General features: G+C 39.3%; 1 protein-coding gene across 6 annotated transcripts in view; it reads left to right on the forward strand.

Moving 5' to 3' along the window:
- mast2 (microtubule associated serine/threonine kinase 2) overlaps positions 1-25,816 on the forward strand; it is a 405,638-nt gene that overhangs the window by 365,735 nt on the left and 14,087 nt on the right. For all 6 annotated transcript variants that reach the window (XM_080195426.1, XM_080195427.1, XM_080195428.1 and 3 more), the window contains 11 exons: positions 57-265; positions 3,246-3,384; positions 8,466-8,598; positions 10,136-10,301; positions 13,023-13,124; positions 13,634-13,756; positions 14,593-14,702; positions 16,891-17,054; positions 19,517-19,794; positions 22,388-22,603; positions 25,535-25,761. In XM_080195426.1, coding sequence (XP_080051552.1) covers positions 57-265; positions 3,246-3,384; positions 8,466-8,598; positions 10,136-10,301; positions 13,023-13,124; positions 13,634-13,756; positions 14,593-14,702; positions 16,891-17,054; positions 19,517-19,794; positions 22,388-22,603; positions 25,535-25,761 — 1,867 coding nt within the window. The remainder of the gene's footprint in view (positions 1-56; positions 266-3,245; positions 3,385-8,465; positions 8,599-10,135; positions 10,302-13,022; positions 13,125-13,633; positions 13,757-14,592; positions 14,703-16,890; positions 17,055-19,516; positions 19,795-22,387; positions 22,604-25,534; positions 25,762-25,816) is intronic.

A 25,816-nucleotide genomic window follows, 5' to 3' on the forward strand; every position in this document is an offset into this window, starting at 1 on the left:
TAGGCTTGTGTCATTATCAGAGTTTGCAACTGGTGCAATGTGTATATTTATTCCAGAGCGGTCTATCTCGTAAGACATAAGGAAACTCGGCAGAGGTTTGCAATGAAGAAAATCAACAAGCAGAACCTCATTCTAAGGAACCAAATACAACAAGCATTTGTTGAAAGAGATATCCTGACCTTTGCTGAAAATCCTTTTGTTGTGAGCATGTTTTGCTCATTTGAGACTAAACGGCACTTGTGTATGGTAATCGAGTATGTAGAAGGTTAGTTACCAAATTGCTTGCACATCATTATCTTTTTCTGAAATAGTAACTACATTGTTAAGCCCAAGTTATGTAACTTCTGTAGAACAGTATTTTTTTCTTAAAAACTACTACCTATAATGCATGATTTCTTGGTTCTTGTATGGAAGTTGCCAAATTGTGCTTGTTGTGATTCCATGGTTGCTGGCAATCCATTTGTGCATTGCCCATTCTTTGTTTGTGAGCCTAGACGCCAAATATTAATGGGATCCTTGACTCCAGAGGCATGGTAACCAAAATCAATACTGCCATCAGGTCCAAAATGAAAATTTGTACTGTGCATGATGTGCAACAGAATCATACCGCTGCTTATGATAACCATCTTTGTAGTTTTGTCCCTGGCAATACACTTAAGAAAATCTTATTTACACTGAGGTAAGTAGGCTTTTTAGCATGGTAACTCAATAGTAATCAACAGTGGTTTCCCTGGTAACTTTTCCCCTTCCTGCAATGGACCATTCCCAATGTTATATGGCCCCTTGCTGTACCTGGGGCACAGCAACGATTTGATTCTGATGGGAATTTGGAGAGTCAGTGGAGCCTGCAACAGCCGCAGCGCTGACCAAAATCATACATAAAAAAGGATTCCCCCTGTGTCCACCCCGATGGCACTAACAACCTTGAGACTTTTGCAGCCTTTGAGAGTTCCTCAATCTTTGAGGTGCCCTTGTACTCAAATTTATGCCTCAAATGTGCCCATCTCTCCTGGTGGGGCTTTAGGCCAGCCAGTCTTGTGGCCCTCTCACTGGCATCCTCGCATTCCTGTTCGGCCCAGCATATGTAATTAGACAGAATGTAGAGATGGCCTGCTAATTGAGCACCACCTGGATGATTGCCCTTCCTAACACACCACTGACCGACTGGGACTGGGAGCTGGGAATGGCCCTGATGCCTGAAAATTTTACATGTGCAGAAGATTCGGCTCTTTAAGTGAAAAAATAAGAGTGAACATTTTGGTGAGGTGAAATCTTTATTTATTCCTTATTACTGGGAACTCTATACGGCTCACAAAAATGGATCGTATCATTCATCACCAAGTACATACTATAAATTCCTTATTCTTGTTTAACGACCCATCTTGAGTGATGATGTCTGTTATGTGTGATGAAGTCCTGAGTATCTCCAACATGATCTCTAGCTATTCACATCTAATTTCAAACTGTTTCCTAGTTGTTAGTCATTGACAGCTGGAAGGGAATGCTTATGCCATAAGAAGCAAGTATCTCCACTGAGCTACATGTTTATAAATAAAGTAACAAAATCTTAGCAAAGATCAGCTTGGTCTGATTCAAAACTGACCTGAGTGCAAGCTAATATGGAAGCAGATGCTAAAAGGGATACTTGCTGGTATTTCAGGGCATTGGCTCCACTGAATGCCTTTAAATGTTAATGATTTTGAATTTTTCACAAATTTGTCTACACCTCTACAACTTCTCTGGGTTGATGTAATTGTTTTAACTGGTATCTTGAAATGAAATATCCATAGGATATCCAATATTTTACTTTGAATGTAGAACACCAATGTTTAAATAGGCAAGTATATTTAGTTCTAGTGCTATGTCATTAAGTCTCATTGGGCTTGATGAGAAGTGATTAACAAGCTATTGACTTGGGGCTCCCTACATTAGTAGAACATGTATTTACATGTTTTCAAAACACATTTTTCTCACTATCTAATTTGCCTCTGAACTGATGGGCCAATTGGTAGATAATAAACCATAGTAAGATAATTTAGTATTTGGTACTTGGTACGTTTTCCTTCTGTGTTCTTCCACTAGGGAATTTTGACCAGAGGTAAACAATGAGAACAGCCAATGGTTATAATTAATTAAATTCAACAGATTTTCCTTAAATTAATCCACAGGGGACACGGAGATTAAGGTCTGGGGAAGATTGTTGCAGTCCTTAATTATTCTTGTGATTGGGGGGAGGGTGCGCAGTTAGCAAAGGAAGAGTGCTGGGCTGTATGCATTTGTAGCTGTTGGTGATGAATGCTTTGTACGCACTCACTTTTTGGCTTGATGAGTTGCTTAGAAATATTTATTTATCCATTCAAAATTATATATTGTATGTCAACTTTTCAGTTCTGGAGATTTGTCAGCCCTGCGATCTGATCAACTGGGAGACACCAGTATCTTGCAAGCAATTGTTTGTATGAAATTGGCTGCATGACGTTGAACTTTTTCCAAGGAAGCTAATGTTTATAGCCGTATGTGGGTCCCAAGTGGCTGCGCTGTACCCCAGAAGTTTTACCAGTGTTTGGTACAGCATTTCCTTTACTGCAGTTCCATTTCATGAACCCAAGCGTTCCATCTTAAAATTATTTTGGATGTGGGTTCTTAAGTAATGGCAAAGTTAACTTCAGGGGGGAATTATGCATTGTGCAGTTGGGTAATGATGGGCATTGAGTACTGCTGATTTGCTTGATGCTACATCAATTCCGTTGAATTTCATTTCCCCTACATTGACCCATTTAATGAGATTATTTAGATCTTCCTGAAGGCTAACCTCATCTGCTTCAGTAATAGCTTATGGACTCGGCAGTCATCTGCAAAGAACCTGATCTCACATGATGTTCCATCTTGCACTACAATACCTAATACGCTGAACCAAACCTGCAGCACCAAAATTCCTGATCTCAGCAACTGCCTTTTATTGATCATAAAATTAAAAGTTTGGTAGAACTGGTTGAAAATGAAGCATGGAAGCTAAAGAGTCAACTTCCTGGACTCTAGATTGGCCAGTTAGTAGGATTTATATTACATTGTTCATATTAATTTCAAAACACGACCTTAAAACATGTCAACCTATTAGAGTTAGAGGAGTGGCGGTATGGTATTTATGTTCTTTGTTAAAAGGGATACATTCAAATTCCAATTTCCAACATTGATAAATAGCAAAGTATTTCTACAAGTGTCCTTTTTTGTATTTTATACAATAGGTGGAGACTGTGCAACTTTATTGAAGAATATTGGTGCTTTACCAGTTGAAATGGCCAGGATGTATTTTGCAGAGACTGTGCTGGCTTTGGAGTACCTACACAATTATGGAATTGTTCACCGAGACCTCAAACCAGACAAGTATGAACTCATGCACTGACCACCAGACTAATAACTTGGATTTGAGGAACTTAAGTGTTAGGCTGTCGCTGACAATGACTGGATCTACAAATTCGCAAAATCCCTAATAACCACATGATAACTCCAAGTGCACGTACTGAATTTTTGGAGTTCTCAGTTGAATTGTCACATTTTCACCATGAAGAAATTCCTATCCACTCTCCTCGCTGTTTTCTGTGCTACTTTTAACTTGATGACCGCTTATCGCTAACAACACAATCAGGGGAAATAGTCTTTCCCTATTCACTTGATCAAGCCCTTTATAATGTTAACCCCTATGAGCAGTCTTTGATCCATTGAAAATAGTCCATGTATCTCCAATGTCAATATGCTTTCCCGTCCCAAGGAAATTTTGCGTGTCTCTTTCTGAATGTATTTAAGATCACCTTAGTTTAATCCCCTACCAACTGAATCTCACTGTTATCTTGTAAAATAAAGAACTGGCTGTATGTGTTGCTTTACCTCAAACTCTTCCTGAGCAAGTCATTTTTGTGAAGGCTGAGAATAATTTTTTTTACCCTTTGAATCTCTGCACACCACAATTCACCCACAATGAGTGATCTGAAATAGTGACAGAGGGAGAAATTTGAATATAAGAGTAAAGTGTGCAAGAAATTTAAAAATAACAATAAGAGATAAAAGTAGATAAAAAGAAAAAGAGAAGCTGAAGTTAACATTGGTCCCTGACAGGTTGAAACTGGATAATTAACGGGAAGCAAGGAAATGGAAGAAACTTTGAACAAGTATTTTGTATCTGTCTTCATGGTAGGAGTCACTTAAAAGCATACCAATAACAGCAGAAAAGGTGTGGGAGGAATCTAAGGTTATTGTTGGAAAGAAGTACTTGGAAAATTAATGGCACTATGAGCCATCTGAGCTGGATGTGAAATATCACATACTATTAGAAAAAGAACAGGGGAGTTCTGGAGAAAACTACAATTTCAGAGAAACCTACCTACTAAAGTCTTAGTAATTCCATTTTGTGAAACAGAAACAATGCAATATGAAGTAATTGCTTATTTTCCTAATGCATATGTTAATGTGCCAAAATCTTTGCACCATTTCCAAAATATTTCCTTCTGTTTCTAACAAAAATGTTCTAATTTCTTGAAAATTTGCCACTTATTGCTTTTTTTCGTAAACTAATTCAGTGAATCCAGAATCAATTTGATTATCGCAAATGTTGCTCACTTTTGCATAATGTGCCTAAACATTTTGTCAATTATTTTGACATACCTTATTCGGCCAAAAAGCATTTACCTGGAAGAAGAGTTCAAGATTGTCCACACATTCACCTAGCCTCCTGCAAAAATTTGTCAACCTATTTCATGGATAAAGAGCAAAGCTTCATAAAAAGCAACCTTAATAATCATACTCCCTTCCCTCTATTCAAGCTCCCCTCATAAAGTACCACTTCAAGCATTTCTCTCTTATCTCCCTCCATCCACGATGTGGATCCTAGTTTCTCTAAACAATGCTGCTGGCTTCTTTTTCTCTTTCTCCTTCTACCAGATGTAATATTTTTGTTTTTTCCCTTTGAAGTGCTGCACCCCAAATCTCCTTTCACCTTTTCCACATAGAGCTTTTTCCATTCCCTTGAGTTGCAGTTCCAGGCTTCTCTCCTCTCTTCAAGTGTTCCTGCTGGGTTATCTTATTCTACCTCCCGAAAGAACAGGTCCCAGCTGCTTCTTCTCGCTTGTCCCTCTCAATAGCTCTGCTCTTAGTCTCTATTTTATTCTCAACAAGTTGTACCTGTTATAAATGTGATCCCTTCAATGAGTTGCACAGGACCAAAAAGCTTGTTTTAGCTTATCTTAGTAACTGTCTTTGAGATGAATTCCAGCTGTTAATTAACCTCGTTGACACTGATGCAGATGGAGGAGGAGAAAGTGGGTTCCCGGACATGTGTCCTTTGTTTGAACAGAGGGGAGTATGGTAGGATGAGAGAGGAATTGGCGAATGTTGATTGGGGGAGTGTGTTGGATGGTAGGTCTGCTGAGGAGCAGTGGAGGATCTTTAAGGAGATCTTTCTTGGTGCTCAGCAGAAATTTATTCCGACGGTTAAAAAGGATCTTAGGAGGAGAGGTAATCAGCCGTGGATAACGAAGGAGGTGAAGGAAAGTGTTAAATTAAAAGCGGATGTGTTTAGAGTAGCTAAGAGTAGTGGGTGAGAAGAGGATTGGGAGAGGTTTAAATGTCAACAAAGAATGACAAAGAAGTTGATAAAGAAGGGTAGGATAAACTATGAAGCTGGGCTAGCGCTTAATATAAAAAAGGATAGCAAGAGTTTTTATAAATACATAAAAAGGAAGAGGCTGGCTAGGGTGAACGTTGGACCCTTAGAGGATGAGAGGGGGGACTTAGTGGTAGGGGATGGGGAAATGGCTGAGGCCCTGAATAACTTTTTTGTTTCGGTCTTCACGGAGGAGGACGTGAATAATTTGCCAGGTGTTAGCGATGGAAAGATGGTAGGAGTGGAGGGCCTGAATGACATTATTGTTACTAGACAGGCGGTGCTCGACAGACTGGAGGGACTGATTGTGGACAAGTCCCCAGGACCGGATGGAATGCATCCAAGGGTTCTGAAGGAAATGGCGGAGGTGATAGTGGATGCCTTGGTGATTATTTTCCAGATGTCACTGGATTCCGGGGAAGTGCCGGAAGATTGGAAAACGGCTAATGTTACACCGTTGTTTAAGAAGGGTGGCAGGCAAAAGGCAGGGAATTATAGACCGGTTAGTTTAACGTCTGTTGTAGGAAAAATGTTAGAATCCGTGATCAAGGAGAAAATAGCGAGGCATCTTGAGGAGAATTGTTTGGTAGAGCAGACGCAGCACGGTTTCGTTAAGGGGAAGTCGTGTCTGACCAATTTATTGGAGTTCTATGAGGATGTGTCTAGGGTGGTGGATAGAGGAGAGCCGGTGGATGTGGTCGTTCTTGATTTTCAGAAGGCGTTTGACAAGGTGCCTCACAAGAGGTTATTGCAGAAGGTCAGGGGGCATGGAGTTGGGGGTAGGGTGTTAGCATGGATAGAGGATTGGCTGTCAAATAGGAGGCAGAGAGTGGGGGTCAATGGGTGCTATTCGGATTGGCGGTTGGTGACTAGTGGAGTGCCCCAGGGGTCGGTGCTGGGGCCTCAGCTATTTACCATTTATATAGATGATCTGGAGGAGGGAACCGAGTGTATGGTGTCGAAATTTACTGATGACACCAAGATTGGTGGAATGGCAAATTGCGCGGAGGGTGTGGAGAGTCTGCAGAAGGATCTAGATAGGCTGGGCGAATGGGCCAGGAACTGGCAAATGGAATTTAATGTTGGCAAATGTGAGGTTGTCCACTTTGGTAGGAATAATGGTAGGAAGGACTATTACTTATGTGGCGAAAAACTGCAGCATGCGACGGTGCAGAGGGACCTCGGGGTCCTTGTGCATGAGTCGCAAAAACCCAGCCTGCAGGTGCAGTAGGTGGTCAGGAAGGCAAATGGGATGCTGGCCTTCATAGCGAGGGGGATTGAATATAAAAGTAGGGAGGTCTTGCTGCAGCTGTACAGGGCACTGGTGAGGCTGCAGCTGGAGTACTGTGTGCAGTTTTGGTTGCTGCACTTATGCAAGGATATTTTGGTCTTGGAGGGAGTGCAGAGGAGGTTTACTAGGCTGATTCCGGAGTTGAGGGGGTTGAACTATGAGGAGAGGCTGAATAAACTAGGCTTGTACGCGTTAGAGTTTAGGAGAATGAGGGGAGATCTCATTGAGATGTATAAGATGTTGAATGGGATGGATAGGATAGAGGTGGAGAGGCTCTTCCCACTCAGAAAGGACAGTAGGACTAGAGGGCACAGCCTCAGGATAAAGGGGGGGGGCGGTTTAGAACGGAGTTGAGGAGGAACTTCTTCACTCAAAGGGTGGTGAATCTCTGGAATTCTCTGCCTGTTGAAGTGGTGGAGGCTACCTCGCTCAATATTTTTAAGACGCGGGTTGATAGGTTTTTGATAGGCAAAGGGGATTAAGGGTTATGGGGAGAGGGCGGGAATGTGGAACTGAGCCACGACAGATCAGCCATGATCTTATTGAATGGCGGGGCAGGCTCGAGGGGCTAGATGGCCTACTCCTGCTCCTATTTCTTATGTTCTTATGTTCACTGTGGTAAATTCCAAAACTTTCCTATCTTCGCTACTGAGCATCCGTGCATAACATATAATATTTCTTTACCAATGTGCATGAGCTTCTTCTAGGGTATGTTTAATGCTGTTTGACACTCCCTAACTCAGCAACTTAATTTGTCCAGATTTCTTTAAAATAATGAAGCAAGTGGACATAAGCATGAAATTGGTAAATTTCAGGACAGACTGGAATGTTTCCTCTCGCACATAATTGATAATGAAAATAGTTAATTCAATATCAGTTCCTTTAATAAAAAATAATCTGGATGATTATGTTATGCTCACTTTTGTCTTTACACTTGTGCTTTGTACACTGATATAATATGATCACTGATATGGCACATACTGTTTATGCATATGGCATCTAAAAACAATTTTACAAAGAAGCAGCTGCTGTATTTTATCTAGCACAAAGATTACACAAATTACTGAAGTCAAATAATTTATGTAAAGAAACATCATCCTAATGCCACAAATGAGCTGGTTGTTTATAATTTTAAAAATCTGTTTTGAGTTCTGAAATTGCCATTTTAAATATGTAATGCTGGATAATTCGATGATTGTTTCAATTACATTAATCTTGCATTCATGTGGAATCATGGATATTTTGAAAGTTGGCCTCAAAGCACAATAACTGTCATCTGAACCCTCAGATTAGATTACCATCTTCAATTTAAGCTACTAGTATTGAAGCTTTATTGATTTATACAAATCTAAGCCTATTAACATATTGACAATATTTAAAGTATTGACAATTTGACATAATTACTTAAATTGAAGAAATCTGTTAACTGAGAGAAGGTCTTTGCATGACAAAATGTATTGGCAATCATGAAATACATTGTAAAACCTCTAATATTGATTGCGTTATTCCCTCCCACAGTCTGCTTATCACTTCAATGGGTCACATAAAGCTGACAGATTTTGGACTGTCAAAGATTGGACTGATGAGTCTCACTACTAATCTATATGAAGGACACATTGAAAAAGATGCAAGAGAATTTCTTGACAAGCAGGTGATAACCACCAATGATCATCTTCTGAACGTTTTGAGTGCTGTTGTTTACTGATCTCTTGTTGTGGAACTATTTTTATGGACTCCATTTGGTGTTAATCTCATTGTTGCGACAGTAACTGACCACGATATACTCTGCTTTATTTGTTATCTCTCCTTCTATCAGAAAATTTTGGAGTTGGCAATTAAGTGAGAAATTACATTTATAAAATTCCAATCCTGAATGTTGTTTACAGTTCCTTTTACACAATGTCCTTGAAATTAAGTGCACTTTTTAGTTGCTTCTGTTGGGTAAGTAACAGGATAGAAAGGAACACTGGGCATTCCTTTGTAACATTATTCTTTGGATGAAGTAACTCTGAAATCGTAATACAGAAACACTGTAATCCCTAAAGGATACCATAAAATTTATATGCTTTCCTCCTTATTTTGTTGTCATGTTACTGAACAGAATTGTATGAGGGACAAGAAAACATAACTCTTTGGAGAATGCGCTGCTCTCTAAAGAGCTATCTCCAAATCAAGACAAGGTCTCAGGTCTCACCTGTATTGACCAGAAGCATTTAAGTGAAACAAATTTGATGAACCGCAACCCTACTTACTCAATAATTTGCATAAATTGCCTTGTTTAAGCCCTAAACTTTGAATATTTGTTCCTGTGGGAACACCAAGTTCAAGGATTATGGCTTCATGAAAAATAAACTGCCTTAATACTTGGAAAAACTGCTGCCTGCTGCATCAGTATGTTTTATTTTCACTTTGCAGCTTTTTAAAAAATATTCATTCATGGGATGTGGGCCTCGCTGGCTGGGCCAGCGATTAGTGCCCTTGAACTAAATTAGACCATTTTAGAGTTAACCATATTGCTGTGGATCTGGAGTCACATGTAGGTCAAACCAGGTAAGGATGACAAATTCCTTCCCCTAAACAACTGACAGTGGTTTCATGGTCATTATTAGACTTTTAATTTCAGATTTTATTGAATTCAGATTTCATTGTCTGTCAGGGTGTGATTCAACCCTTGTCCCCAGAGCATTACCCTGGATCTCTGGATTATTCATCCAGTGACAATACCATTGTGCTACAGCCTATGTCTTGCTATAATAATGCAGGTTGCTATTGTCTGTTGATAAATTCACAAATAAAGACACAGAGAGGAGACTGTGATCTTGGGGTGAATTTTAATATATATTCTGTCTTGTCAGGTGACTATTGTTAAGTGCCCTGCTTAATTAAGATCCCTGAAGCATAATTACCAATTTATTCAATGCAGGATCAGCTTCTAGTTTGTACATTTAATGACATTCTAGCTTTTAGTGATATGTTCAATGTTAAAAGAAATCAAGCAGTTTGTTGAGGTGCTTTCATTTTCTGGGTATTTCAAAATATAAAAGTATTAGAGTGAATATTCCATCCATTTCACCATATTGATGTTTACTAAACTGGAAAGTGTTTTGTTGAATCATAAATTTATAACATGGGTTCAAATGCACAGGAAAACAAACTTGGTAAAATCTGGCTTCTTCCTCTTGACAAAGGTATGTGGAACTCCAGAATACATCGCTCCTGAAGTAATACTGCGGCAGGGTTATGGGAAACCAGTGGACTGGTGGGCCATGGGCATAATCCTATATGAATTTCTGGTGGGATGTGTTCCTTTTTTTGGAGATACTCCAGAGGAACTGTTTGGACAAGTGATCAGTGGTAAGTCATGTTTTGGAATTTTGGACTTGCCTTCACCCTAGTTATGGTGTGTGAAGAACTGCGGAGAGGAGCATCAAAAAGCCCTCCAATGCAGACCTGCTTCTCGAAACCCAAACGTTTGCCTGTATTTTACAGTGATGATGATGCTGAAACTGTCAGCATTTGCCACATTACTCCACTAAAACTACCAGCAACTTTGGGATTCCACACACGCACAGACTAACACAGAAATCTAGAAGTAGCTCTCAGTGATTCTGTGCTGCTCGAGCAGGTGTGTTCAGGTTCTACCAGAATGCAGTAGCTAAGGAATCAGTAAATTCACAGAAACTTCCACTTTAACGCAAAGTTGCACCTTGTTGAATGAGATGTAACTGAGTTTTTAAACTGTTTTAAGTTCATAATTGTTGCTTATCAATCTCACTGGTACAGAAAAGCTGGTGTTATTTTTGGGCAATCTAATTTTCTCCATTACGATTAGAAACAAGATTCCACAATTTTAATTGTGTTTATACTTTGTTTATATTTTAGCTTTAATTTTAATGTGGTCATCATTTAAATCATTATCTGAAAAATTTATATTAAAAATGCTGATAATTAATGATTTTAACTTCCTGTTTTGTTGTTGCTGAGTATTCTTTTGCACAATTGGCCATGCTTACAGACATTGTTGCTGCTAACACTGTTGACTTGGTGCCAGATTTAAACTCCACTCAGGAAAGGAAAAATCCACATTGCAGAGATCACTGGATCTTTGTGGCCAATTTTCCTCAAGGTCAGTGGTGAGCATAGTTGCTTCACCACTGATCGCAAAATCCAGTGGCTATTTTTACAATGGAAATCAAAAATCCTTTTGACAGTACATTATCATTCAAGATGGATTGCAGTCTTGTATAATCACAAAATGCTCTTTTGCATGTTGTTTAATGCACACACAGAAGTCTTTTGTACCTTTTATTTAATAAAGTTGTAAACTTATTTGAAACAGCTTAAAGTAAAGTAAAGCTGAAGTTTATTTATTAGTGCCGCAAGTAGGCTTACATTAAGTTAAAGTGAAAAATCCCTTCGTCGTCACGCTCCAGCGTCTGTTCGGGTACACGGCGGGAGAATTTAGCATGGCAAATGCACCTAACCAGCATGTCTTTGGACTGTGGGAGGAAACCAGATGAAGCCCACGCGGACACGGGGAGAACGTGCAAACTCCCCACAGACAGTGACCCAAGCTGGGAATTGAACATGGGTCCCTGGTGCTGTGAGGTGGTAGTGCTAACCACTATGCCACTTAACATTTGTTAAGTATTGAATATAATAATTTTGCACATGTTCATTGATTTTACATAGAATTACATCAAAATTACAGTCTAGAAACAGATGAGACTTATCCTACACATAAGCAGTGGTCCAACTCCATGTGCACATCCCATTTCCATACCCTTTTATAATCCTCTCCTTTCGCCAGCTTTCTAATCTTAAATATTAACGTGATCTCTGTTTTAATCACTGACAAATCAGTAATCTCTAAACTGTCTGTGCTTTATATGCTCTGTCTGAGGCCAGAACTCTCCATTCACCTGACAAAGAGGGAAACCTCGAAAGCTTGTGAGTCTATTATCAAATAAATCGGTTGGACTAAAACCTGGTGTTGTCAGACTTTTTACTGTGTTTACGCCAGTCCAACGCCGGCATACCCACATCTTAATCACTGACACCAAGAATGAATTTCACACTGACAAAGCTCTATATTTTTAAAAGTTTCTCCTTCTTTCAGCCCTAATTCTGTGGCCTTTAATCTTACGTCTATGTTCCAGTTTCCATCTCCCCATTTGAAAGAGAATATTCAGTTATTTTCAGACAGTGCAGAAATGGGCCAGAGCTTAAGGGAATGAGGTATGAAGAAAGATTGACTATCTTAGGCTTTCTCTTTCTGGAAAAGGGAAGACTGAGAGCGGATATGATTGAAGCGTTTAGAATTTTGAAAGGTCTGAACAAATTGGATCTGTATCAGTTTTTCTGCTATAAGGTGCACAAGTACTAAAGATCGTATTTACAAATTAAGGACACCAAAGAAATACAGGAAAGACAGGAGCAACTTTTCTTTTACTAAAAGGCTATGGAACAGAATACTAGTATGGCTGGTGGAACAATTAATCTTAATGGGTTTCAGAAATAACTGGAGAGATTCTTGTCAATAAATGAAATTCGGAGTACTGAGGGAACATTGTGAGTGAGTGGACCAGATGAACCCATAGTTGTCTCCTGACTAAAACTGTTACCGTGTAAACTGGGCTCAGTTTAAGAAGATAGATTTCAATAATGCAAAGAGGGAAGTTCAGTCTGCTGGTCATGTGCCAGTAACTAGAGGGGCATGAATTTAAACTTGTACCATTAAACACAAGTGACCTTGGAGATCATTATGGGGCCCAGAATGGTCTACCAAAAACATGGTAGAAACAAATTAATAGTAGCCTTTGAAAGGGAAGTGAATAAATAGATGAAAGATAATAAATTTAAAGCATACATTGGAAAAAGACAAAATAATGGGACCAGGTGACTTCTTTCAATGAGCTGGCTCATGAGTGATGGACATGTGATCACAATTTTATAATTATGTGACTTGATTTTGGCGATAGTTCAGAATTATTTGAATTAGCCTTTTCAAGTATGTAAGTATTTATTAGTTTCATATAAAATCTTCAATCATAAACTTTTTGTTTTATTGCTAAGATGAGATAGCTTGGCCAGATGGAGATGAAGCTTTACCACCGGATGCAGAGGACCTCATCTCAAAACTTCTAAGGCAAAATCCATTGGAACGACTGGGTGCAGGTAATGATTAGCATTTGCTTTTCTGAAGTATGATCAATGTTGGAGATACTTGCAGAAATTGCTGAAATGGAACCTTAACATTTTTGGAGCATGAACAAGTTAGTCATGCTTTTAAAATACTCCTTTGTGTTTGTGCATTTTAATTGCTACTTTCTCTCTCTATTTACTCTTCTTGCTTTATCGCAATTTCTAATTTTCTTTACAAGTTTGTTCTGAAATCTCAATATCAAACTTTAACCAGAGAAGCAATTAGCTAGCTATCAGGACAAAGTGATCTTTTTTACACTGAGAAAAATTAAACTGTGCATGTGCATTTGCTACCTTATATATTTGCTCACTTATTGTACTTTTCAGTACAGGAATTAGAAGAGTAAATTAACTTTTTTCCTAGAAAGGGTTTGCTTGTGGTTTGTAAAGGGTGGATTGGAGGACTATGAGCTTTGCTCTTTTGTTTGAGATCAAAAATTTTGGACCTGAATCAATACAGAACTATGGCTTATCCTCCTTAGGCAGTGTCTATGAAGTTAAGCAACATCGGTTTTTCACAGACCTGGACTGGAACAGTTTGCTTCGTCAGAAGGCTGAATTCATTCCGCAGCTTGAATCAGAAGATGACACCAGTTACTTTGACAGTAGGTGGAGTTCTGAAACCAGTGGCCTGAGGTTAAAAATAAAAACAGGAAGTGTTGGAATAACAGCTAGTTTGGCAGCATCTTCGGCGTTTATGTCTGCTGCAGGCTGGAAATGCACCCACCACCCCAAAGTCAACAGATCTTTTGCTGGTCCCTCAGATTTTCCACACTGGCATTCCCATGGTGGGCAGGACCAAAAAAATCCAGCCAGTGTTTCAAGTCCTATGTGACTTTTTCAGAATTGCTAGAGGTTAAAAGATCAGTTTTTAAAATTTATTTGTGGATCATGGGCATTGCTTGCTGACCAGCATTTATTGCCCATCCCTAGTTGACAGGGGGCAGTTGAGAATCAACCACTTTGCTGTGGCTGTGGAGTCGCATGTAGGTCACATTACATAAGACAAGAGATCCTTCCCTGACAGACATTAGTGAACCAGATGGGTTTTTCTGACAATTGACAATGGTTTCATGGTCATCAGTAGATTCAATTCCAGAAATCTTTTATGGAATTCAAATTCCATCATCTGCTGTGGTGGGTTTTCAACCTGGCTCCCAGAACATTAACTGAGTTTCAGCATTAATAGTCTATTGATAATACCACTAACCATCACCTCCCCCAAGTGTTGTCAATGTCACTAGTATTTGATGCTCAATTTTACCAGGATTCCATTTGTTGCTAGTATATGGTTTGATCCATTATTTTCAACTAGCACTTCAACCATCTGATGTTGTGCCATCACAAAGTTTTTGATGGACGTAATATGTTAGGCAATTGTGACAGTTTTAAATCACTGAATTAGTACTAATTTTTGACACAGCTATCCTTGTTTTCCTAGCTCGATCTGATAGATACCACCATCTCGATTCTGATGAAGAGGAGGATACTAATGAGGATGACCGTGTAGAAATTAAACAGTTTTCATCATGTTCACCGAGGTTCAGCAAGGTAAGTACAATATCTGGATCTCTGAACATGAGTGATAATACTGGGCCTCTTCAGGGTTTACAATCATAAAATTCAAGAAGCAAGTTCATTTGAACTGATCCACGTGGTAACCAGATAGGTTTTCAAAAAGAAAAATTAAACGATTTGGTGAGAAGCTTGATACAGGTAAGGCCTATTTTATTCAGAAAGAAACATACACTTAACTAGTCTTTTCCCTGTTCTTAAAATTCAAATGAGATCAACCCCTGTTTCAGAGCACCAGTACATAATCTAATCTACCACGGTAAAGATCTGATCTCAATATCTGGAAAAGGGCATGTAATTAACTGGTAAGTGGGCTGGTAATTTATTTATGGATCTGGTAAGGCCAGCATTTATTACCCATCCCTAATTGCTGTGAGAAAATGGTACAAAGCCTTCTTGAGCTACTGCAGTGTATATGATATAAATGTACCCACAGTGTTGTTAGGGACAGGTGAAGAAGGAATGATGATACATTTCCAAGTCAGAATGGTGAATTACTTTGGGGGAAACTTGCAGGTGGCGGTATTCCCGTGCACCTCCTGTCCTCGTTCCTTTAGGCAACAGAGGTTTTTGATGTGGAAGGTGCTATTAAAAAAAACCTTGGTGTGTTGCTGTATTTCATCTTATAGATGGTGCTGACTACAGCCAATGTACACCAGTTGTGGAGCATGTAAATGTTTAAAATGGTGGACAGGGTGCTTTGTCCTTGATGGTGTTGAGCTTCTTGAGTGTTGTTGGGGTTACACTTGCATGCCTGACTTGTACCTGTAGATGGTGGAAAGGTTTTGCAGAGTCAGGAGGTGAGACCTCCCAGGATGTTGATGGTGGGGATTCTGCAGAAATAGAATCATAGAATCCCTGCAGTACAAAAGGAGGCCATTTGGCCCATTGAAACTGCACCTACAACAATCTCACCCCATCCCCTTAACCCCACATTTACCCTGCTAATCTCTCGAAACTTGGCTCAATTTAGCATGACCAATCAACCTAACTTGCACATCTTTGGACTGTGGGAGGAAACCCGAGCATCTGAAGGAAACCCGCATAGCCAAAGGGAAATGTGCAGACTCCACACAGACAGTTACCCAAGCCAGAAATCAAACCTGGATCCCTGGCACTGTGAGGCAGCAGTGCTAACCACTGTGCTGCCCCAAATAACAGAAAAGACTATTGACTCCCCAGCTGGAATTATTTTATTGTAGTCTGCAGACTTAAATAGGAAAGTGGGAAATAAAAGCAAACATGAAGAACAAATGACTGGTTCCAAAACAAAGGTGCTAATGGATGGTATTTGGAAACAAAAATACACATAACTAAATTAAATTCATTTTTTAAATAATGTATTAATCTCTAAATGTGAGCCGTGTGCTTCTTTGATATGTGTGTTAATGAAATTTAATTAAGCTTTAATTGATGACTTAGAATCAAGAGTTTAACTTTTGGACAAAGTTCTCAATTATGTAATTTGTTCACAAAATAGTTACATGTTATATTGTATATCAGATATACACAGGACAAGATCCAATAAATCCCCTTTAAAATAAAAACTATTTCGTCAACAACTGTAATAAGACAAAGTAACATGTCAGAATTGAAAAATGAGAGAAAGAGAGAGAGGAGAAAGAGACCAGCTTGAATCGATTAGTCTGAGATAGATGGACAACTTAGAAGTGGATACACAATTCAGATGTTAATCCTATTGAATGCCACTGGGAGATTAGACTCACTCTTGTTGGAGATAGTTATTTAGTAGCATTTGTGTGGCACGGGTGTTCCTTGCCGCATATCAGTCCAAGTCTAGATATTGTCCAGGTCGTGTTGCATGGGGGAAATGGATTGCTTCAGTATTTGCACAACCATCAGCAAACATCCCCACATTTGACTTGATGATGAAGGGAAGGTTATTGATGAAACAGCCAAATATGGCTGGGCGCAAGATACTGTCCAAAGGAAGCCTGCAGCAATGTCCTGGGATGAAGATGATTGCCCTCCGACAAACATCTCTACTTTCCTTTATGCTAAGTGAAAAATGAAGCATGTTGCAAAAATCTAAGTTCAAGAATCTTTTTTCTGTCTTTCCTGAGTTTCTGCAATTCTTGACGCAAAACTACTTTCTACAATTAGGCAGAGACCATGGAAACTAATTAACCTCTCAATCTTTCAGGTTTACAGTAGCATGGAACGGCTTTCATTACACGAAGAAAGGAAAACACCACCGCCAACCAAACGGAGCTTCAGTGAGGAAAAAGAGGATCGAACTGACAAATTGGATGGTGTCAGTAGCCTGAAGACACGAGATAGGAGCTGGATAATTGGATCTCCGGAAATGTAAGTTAACTGTTTACCGTCAAATCCAGAGAGGAATTAAAATTGGCCAGTGCTTTCTGCTCAGAATCAGATTGTGATCAGCTGGTGGTTGTCAGTATTTTTTTTAAACTGTAATGATCAACTGTGGAGCTGACCAGGTTATGTCTCGTCGCAGGTTTAATGGAAATTTCTTAGAAAGTTAATGTTGGACAGATTAATCAGATAGATGGTGATTTAAAAGGAGCATTTCATGTCCATAGCTATCTACATTTCTTAGATCTTTTATTGAGGAGGGAGGTGGGGAAATATCTAAGAACGTAAGAATGCTTTTCATTAGAAAAACTTAAGCTACAAATCATCAATGGTCAACTGAATTTAAAAGATGTTTGCTGAAAGTGCAAGAAGATTACTAGCCACATGCAGAATTTTTCAACAATATTCCAACTGAAACTTTAGTTTGTTTGATATTGTAGCAGAACAGATCTATTCTTGTGAAACTTGACAAAAAGTTTGTTTTCAATGTTAAATGCCAAATTCTTTTTAATGTTAAATTCTAGAGAAGAAAATTGTGTGAGTCTCTTGTTAATGCAGTTGTGCGTACCCATCCTGAACTGCGATATTTTTTCCAATTAATGCACCTCAGCAATATCAATCCTTGTGAGATGATCATTCCCAGCAACTACCATTTTTTAACACTAATCCTGTGTCTTTTTGATGTAGAGGAATCAAATTTTACCCTTTGCTTCTATTGAGGCACATTTAACAAATAATCACCCATGTTCATCACCCATATTTTGAACTGGCAAATTATCATTCCTTGAATTCTATTTATAGTATCAAGTGTAAGAATTTTCTTTGCTAGAATGAAAAAGTTATGCTAAACTTGTTTCAAACCTTAGCTAGAGCACACTCGGGAAATGGTTTAAAATTCTACTCACCGTATTTATAAAAAAGGATATTGAGGCACTGGGGAGGGTGTAAAAAAGATTTGTAGAACTGTGAGAACTGCTTAGCCAGTAATTATTGCCCATCCGTTATCACCCTTGAGAAGGTGATGATGAGATGACTTCTTGAAGTCCATGTTGTGTAGTAACAGCACCCACAATGCTGTTAGGAAAAGAATTCCAGGATTTTGTCCCAACAATAGTGACCCAGATATTGTTCCAAGTCAGGATGATGTGTGGCTTGGACGGGAACTTCCGTGTGGCAGTGTTCCTGTGTATCTACTGTCCTTATCCCTCTAAGTAGAGACTAATAGTTTATCCTCATTAGCAGAGCTTCCCTGACCACTGTTCACCTTTTCCTGGTAAGACAACCTAAGCCCCCATTTAATCCTTAACAATCAAACCACCAGGCTTGGCATCAGGCAGAATTCAGGACAGGATTTCCCATTCATTCTTCCATTTAATTTTAAATCAAAGAGACAATTTTCAAGATTTATGTTTTGGGACTTGGTAATGCTGTGAGGATATTTTCTCAGTGAAAAGGTGTCATTGCATCATTTTATTGTATAGCATGATACACATCAAAGCTGATAAATATATTTTTGTGTTGGCCAAATCTGACTTTTAATGGGTAAGGAAGAACTCAGCTTCTCCCTCACCTATTTCTTTTAATCATGTAGAAAAATTAATTGCAAATAAATAGTCGTAGAAGTTTACACGATGGAAACAGGCCCTTCGGCCCAACTTGTCAATGCCACCCCTTTGTTTTTAACCTCTAAGCTAGTCCCAATTGCCCATGTTTGGCCCATATCCCTCTACAGCCATTTTACCCATGGAACTGTCTAAACACTTTTTACCCACCTCAACTATTACCTCTGGAAGCTTGTTCCAGACACAGCACCCTGCATGTGAAAGCATTTCCCCTCTGGACCCTTTTGTATCTCTTCCCCCCTCACCTTAAACCTATGCCCTCTAGCTTTAGACTCCCCTACCTTTGGGAAAAAATATTAACTATCTAGCTGATCTATGCCTCTCATTATTTAAGAGATCTCTTTAATATCACCCCTCAGCCTCCGATGCTCCAGAGAAAAAAGTCCCAGTCTATCCAGCCTCTCCTTATATCTCAAACACAAATGCAAAATATAGATTTGGCATCAGAAAGTGTGGCCATTTCAAATCTGTATTTTTCTTGTCTGACATGATGAATAAATACTGGTGCTACTGTCCTTCATAACTCGCGTATGGGTACATATCTTTAAGACAAATGCTGGGAGATCAGTGTTTGTACAATCTTTGAAGGCTACTATGATGTAGAAGTCTAAACTTTTCAGTGTAAATTGCCCTATATTCTAAGGAGTGGAAGGGAGGCACAAACATTTATCCTGGAAAACAGCAGCTTTCACTAGTAATCATGACTGATATTCTGTTACTTGGCCAGCCCAAATGACTAAGACAGTCTTATTCAATGATACATTACCAACATACCACTTATGTAATTTTGTGTCTTATTCATAGCTGTTTTTCCCCCCCTTTCTTCAGTATCCGAAAGCGTATGTCGTTGTCAGAATCATCTCACACTGAAAGTGATTCGAGTCCTCCTCTAACAGTCAGGCGCCGTTGCTCAACTCTTATGGAAATGCCACGCTTTGCTATCTCAGGAGAAGATGAGGGAAAGAAGCAGCAAGCAACTCGGACGTGGGAAGATGTGTCTTTAACTATCCCAGAACAGCCTACAGAAAGGGACCTCACACTAGTAGATGTTAGTCCAGCCACACCTGCTTCGACAATCAGTAACATCAGCAGCTCAACTTTAACTGGTAATATACTCCTGACAAAAACTGTTGCAAAGAACTGCACATGAGCAAATAGCTTTTTATGATTTTTTTTTCCAGAGCTATGGGTGACTGTGTAAAGCACTTAATGCCCACTAGTTGTAATGAGCGCATTCTGAGTCAAGTTCTTCTCAAAGCCGCACACCGTCCCAACTGGGAACTATATTGCTATTCCTTCCCTATTGCTACTTGGCAGGGGTGAAACTGTGATCAAGCAGGTAGTTCACCCAGGACGAGGCTGGGCCAAATTTCTGGAACTCCCTTCCTAATAGCTGTGTACCTGCATCATGGATTGCAGTGGTTCAAGAAGGCGCTCACCAGCATCTTTATAGAAACCCTACAGTGCAGAAGGGGGCCATTTGGCCCATCAAATCTGCACCGACAGCACTCCCACCCAGGCCCTACCCCATCACCCCACATACTTATCCCATTAATCCCTCTAACCTACTCAGCCTGGAACACTAAAGGGCAATTTAGCATGGCTAATCAACCTAATCCATACATCTTTGGAGTAGGAGGAAACCCATGCAAACACGGAAAGCATGTGCAAACTCCACACAGACAGCGACCCAAGCCGGGAATCGAACCCAGGTGAGGCAGCAGTGCTAACCACTATGCCACCTCTTCTGAAGGGCAATTAGGAATGGGCAATAAATGCCAGCAATGGTGAAAGAATTTTTATAAACAATGTATTGTGATACCGTGGTCATATATAGGCCAGACTAGGTAAGAATGGTAACCTTTTTTCCATGAAGGACATCAGTGAACCGTGTACATTTTTATGGCCATCCAGCAATTTCTATGCTTGTTATATAGGTGTTACCTGACAGATTACCAGATTTACTGAACTCAATTTTGCAAATTGTCACAGTGGGATTTGATGAATAGTCTGATTTGAAAATGGGAATTTAAAGTCAGCAAATAATTTCTGAATAAGTCTAATGCAGTCCTAAATCCAAAAATAACAATGAGAAGCTTAAAACTGACTGAGGTATTACATAATTACTACTTACTTGTGTTTCAAAACTGATTACAAGGAATGTATATATTCATGAAATATATCACTGGATAATATATATCATAATGGTTATGTTACTGGTCCAGTGATTGAGAGGCCTGACCTAATGATTTGTAGTACAGCTGATTGCTTAAACAAACTGACATTCCCAAAAATTTGTAATAAAAAGTGAGTATCAGTATTCGTGAAACTACCAGATTATAGTAAAAACCTATCTAGTTTCCTAATGTAGTTTAGAAATCGGCCTGGCCCGTATGTGACACCAGTCCCACAGCAATGTGGTTGACTCTGTACTGCTGTCTGAAATGGCTGAGCAAAACGCTCAGTTACATTCAAGAAAGTGGTTCACCACCACCTTCTCAAGGACAATTGAGGATGGGCAATAGATTTTGGCTTCACCAGCAAAGCCCACATCCAGTAACTGAATTTTAACAGCTGCTTAGTTCTGTTCAAAAACAATGACACATAATATGAATATGTCTTTCCCATATTAAAGAGGTAATCCTAATTAGGAATTTCTAACTCGCTGTTACCTATGTCAGTGTTCTATATGAAGACCAGCTGACTATTGTAGAGATAATGGGGATGTAATAAAGACTTGTTCATTTATCTCCATTCTGTCTCATTAAACCAAAGAAGTTTCAACTTGCTAGTAATTGGACGTAGTTGTGTCTATTTGTGAGAGTCCCACACTTTGAAATGCTCATACTTGCAGCCCCGGACCAGTACAAGGACAAGGCTGGGATTAGAATGTTTCTTAAATGGGAATTGCAATAATTCTGGAATTATTGTAGGAGTGCTATGCTTTTTTAAGTCTTGTCAAACCAACTAGAATTTGCACTTTCTGGAACTGAAATGGAAAATTAATACATGAACTATAAAATATTGCGAAAACTTTAAAGGTATTTTAACAGTATTTTCATTGTAAGTATATGAATTAAATTGACCCAGTCTAATTGTTATTTGGTCAGAAATTTTGCAAATTGACCTTCCCTCCATTGTAAAGTCAGAAGTGAGAATGTTCGCTGATGTCCTCAGTTCCACTCTTAATTTCTCAATAATGAAACAATCCATGTCAGCATGCGGCAAGACTTGGGCTGATAAGTGGCTGATAACTATCACACCACCCCTTGATAATGAACGTCTCTAACAAGAGCATGAACTGCCTCCCTTTTATATTCAATGGTATTACCATTGCTCGTCAATTACTGTTATCTGGCACTACCTAAACCAAGTCACATGCTAGAAATCAGCCAATTGACAATCAGGAATTGACATTTTTGATCAGGCAGTTTGGTGAAATTGAACTGGGTGCGACAATGACATGAAGCACTTGTTAAACCTGGAAGAAGTTACACTGGTGTTACATTGATACCTCCCAGCTGACATAGGTCCCAGATTTGCTGAACCAAAATGGCTTTCTAATTACAAGTTCCACTGCAAAATCCTATAGAAATTTTGCAGGGGCCAGTGCAAGCGTAATGAATAGATGACTCCCATTTGTTCATTGCTGACCACAAAATACAGGCCATTATTAAAATGTTTTAACTTGTATTCTAGCTGGCAGTACTGCTGACTTATCTGATCCAAGATCTCGCAGCAATAGCACTGAAGGATCAGACTCTTCAACTCCAAAAGCAATCAGTGACCTAGCAGTTCGCAGAGCTCGGCACAGGCTCATGTCTGGGGAATCAACAGAGAAGCGCACCTCCAGGCCAGTCAATAAAGTGATCAAATCAGCTTCTGCAACCGCCTTGTCCCTAATGATCCCTTCAGGTAAGGGTTAAAGCTGGTCTGTCTGAGTGAAACTTTGTAGCCATGATGTGGAGATGCCAGCGTTGGACTGGGGTAAACACAGTAAGAAGCCTCACAACATCAGGTTAAAGTCCAACAGGTTTATTTGGTAACGCAAGCCACTAGCTTTTAGAGCGCTTGCTGCCCCTTCATCACCTGATGACGGTGATGAAGGAGCAGCGTTCTGAAAGCTAGTGGCTTGTGCCACCAAATAAACCTGTTGGACTTTAACCTGATGTTGTGAGGCTTCTTACTGAAACTTTGTAGACAGTTTATTGACTCTGGAAGCTGCATTTTGGAACTTAATCTAACGTAATGCATTTGCAATGTGGCTTTTTGGAAATCTAATTAAGCAACCATTAGGTGTTGACATCTTATAGCATTTATAACTGCTCAGGTTTTTAAATTGCATTTTCTTACAAACAGAAGAAATTATCATGGGAATGATAATGGCACAAATTACATACCATTTTTGGAGGTAAATCAAGGGATTAATAGCAGTAAGGAATTCAAAGTAATTGAAGAGGAAGGAGTACGAGAGAAATTTAAGGGATTATGAGGGAACAGATCCCTCGGTTCTGATCTACATCCCCGGGTGCTGATAGAGGTAGCTGAAGAAATAGTAGATGCACCCACTTATAATTTTCCAAAATGCTCTATATTTTTAAACTCCTATCAGTTTGGCAGATAGCAAATGTAACACTGCTATTCAAGAGAGCAGATGGAGAGGAAACAGGGAACTACAGGCCCTTTATCCTGATATCTGTCATCAGAAAAATGCTGGAATCTGTTATGAAGGAATTATCTGTTAACAAAGCGCTTAGTAACTTGCAGCATGTTTAGCTGAAGTCAACATCGTTTAAGAAAGAGAAATTCTGTTTGAAAATTTCATTTCTTGAGAATGTAACTGTTAGGCTAGATAAAGGGAAGCCAATAGTTTTCCAAAAGGCATTTGAAGAGGTACTGCACTAAAGGTTAATATGCAAGATAAGGGCTTGTGGAGTAGGAGTGTAGTATATTAACAAGCTAATGGACAGAAAGCAGAGAGTAGATATAAATGGGACATTTTTAAGTTGGCAGTCTGTAATGATTACAGTACCATAAGGGTCAGTGCTAGTGCAGATTTTTACAACCTACATTAATGACTTAGACAAAAAGACCCAGCGAAGTGTATCTTGCTTGCTGGTGACACAAAGCTGGTTGGAAATGTAAGCTGGGGAGAGGACACAGAGGCTGCAGTGATAGAGACATATTGCGGGGAATTTTTCTGTCCTGCCTGCCACAGGAATCACAGCAGGCCGGGGGGGATCAAGCAAAGATCTGTTGACCTTGGGTAGGATTTTCCAGTTATGGAACGAGATCGGCCAGAAAATCCTGCCCATTGAGTGGGCAGATCGAGTATAATATGGGGACATGAGATTCTTCACATTGCGAGTAAGAATAGAAAAGCAGAATGTGTTTTAAAAGACATGAAACCTTTAAATATTTATGTTCGAGCAGACAATGTATACTTGTACCAGGAACACACACAATTAGCACAATAATACAGGATGCAATTAAGAAGGCAGTTGGCACGTTGACTTTTATTGTTAAGGGATTGGAGGACAAAACAAGAAAGTCTTGCTACAATTGTATGCAACTTCTCTGAGACTGCATCTGGAGTACAGTTTTGATCTCCATATTTAAGGAAGGATTACTTGTCTAGGAGGTGGTACAGTGAAACTTCATTAGGTTGGTTTCGAGGAAGAGGAGTTTGCCCTCTGATGCGAGGCTGAGTTGACAGTGCCCAAACTCTCTATAACTTAGTAGAATGAGAAGTGATTTTCCTGAAATGCATAAGATTTTGAAGGGCCTTGATATGATGGACTTTGAAGATTGTTTCTCTCAGCTAGAACATGGGGAAAGAATCTCAGGATAAGGGGTTAATTATTTAGCACTGACATGAGGACAAATTTCTTCACACAGATGGTTGTGAATCTTTAGAATTATTTTCCCCAGAGGGTTGCGGCTGGTTCCCCATTGAACATGTTCAAGATGGATCTCCTAGAATCAGGATCTAAATGGAGCGGATAGAAAATGGAGTGAGGCCAAAGATTGGCCGTGATCATATTGAATGGCAGAGGAGACTTAAGGAACCATACAGTCTACTCCTGTCTCTAATTCTAATGTTCTTATTGTGGTTTAGATAATAACTTTGGATATATGGAGTAATGAAATTTCATTCATATTTCACTGTTGTGAGTCATTAACAAATACAACTGACTCAGAAGCTCTGTGCACATCCACAACAACCCCTCTCCTCTCCAGAAAAAGCACAGTCTACTTCAGATTCCTTCTAAATTTGTAGCACAGATTTAGGTTTCCATCCTCTTCAGTGAAACATTTAAATATTTTGGTCTGTTTTAACAAGCAGTGTCAACAATTGATAGTATGGTTTGATGCAGGTAGGTTTGAATGTTAAGCTCAAAAGATCTCAAGACCAAAAGTTATATTTGAAAGTAACAGTAACATTTAAGATGTTTTGCTGTTGGAATATTACTTGTTCAACACAATGTGTTCATCTGTGTGAAGCGTATTATTTTACTAAAAGTAGGTTGAGACGAAGTCAACTATTGACCTTTACTCCAGTGCAAAGCATTAGTTACAGATCCTATTTGTATTAAATACAAATCACTTTAATTCTATTTCAGAACAATTTTTGAACATTTTGAGAACAGTTCATTTATTTTCTCAAGGAGCTCAACTATAAATATCGATTAACAGAAAATCTCTACGCTGGCATGTATTTGGGGATAAAATGGATGAAGTAGTTAGTTAAAAATTATATTGTTGCCCGTAAAGGATGATTTGGGTATTTAAACTATTAGAAAAAAACAAATGAGGTAACTGCTTTTTCATACTTTGTTTACTTAGACCACCACACTGGTTCTCCCTTAGCCAGCCCAATGTCACCACGTTCCTTGTCATCCAATCCATCCTCACGGGATTCCTCACCAAGCCGAGATTTTTCTCCTGCAATAAACAATCTGAAGCCTCCAATTGTTATACACAGAGCTGGAAAAAAATATGGCTTCACCCTTCGAGCTATTCGAGTGTACATGGGAGAGAGTGATGTCTTTACAGTTCATCATATGGTCTGGGTAAGGAGACTCACCTTGTTTCTTGGGAACTGTGACATTTTATTATAAATCAGAT

This window comes from Carcharhinus amblyrhynchos, chromosome 9 (assembly GCF_965287045.1).
Source record: "Carcharhinus amblyrhynchos chromosome 9, sCarAmb.v2.hapA, whole genome shotgun sequence".
NCBI lineage: Eukaryota > Metazoa > Chordata > Chondrichthyes > Carcharhiniformes > Carcharhinidae > Carcharhinus > Carcharhinus amblyrhynchos.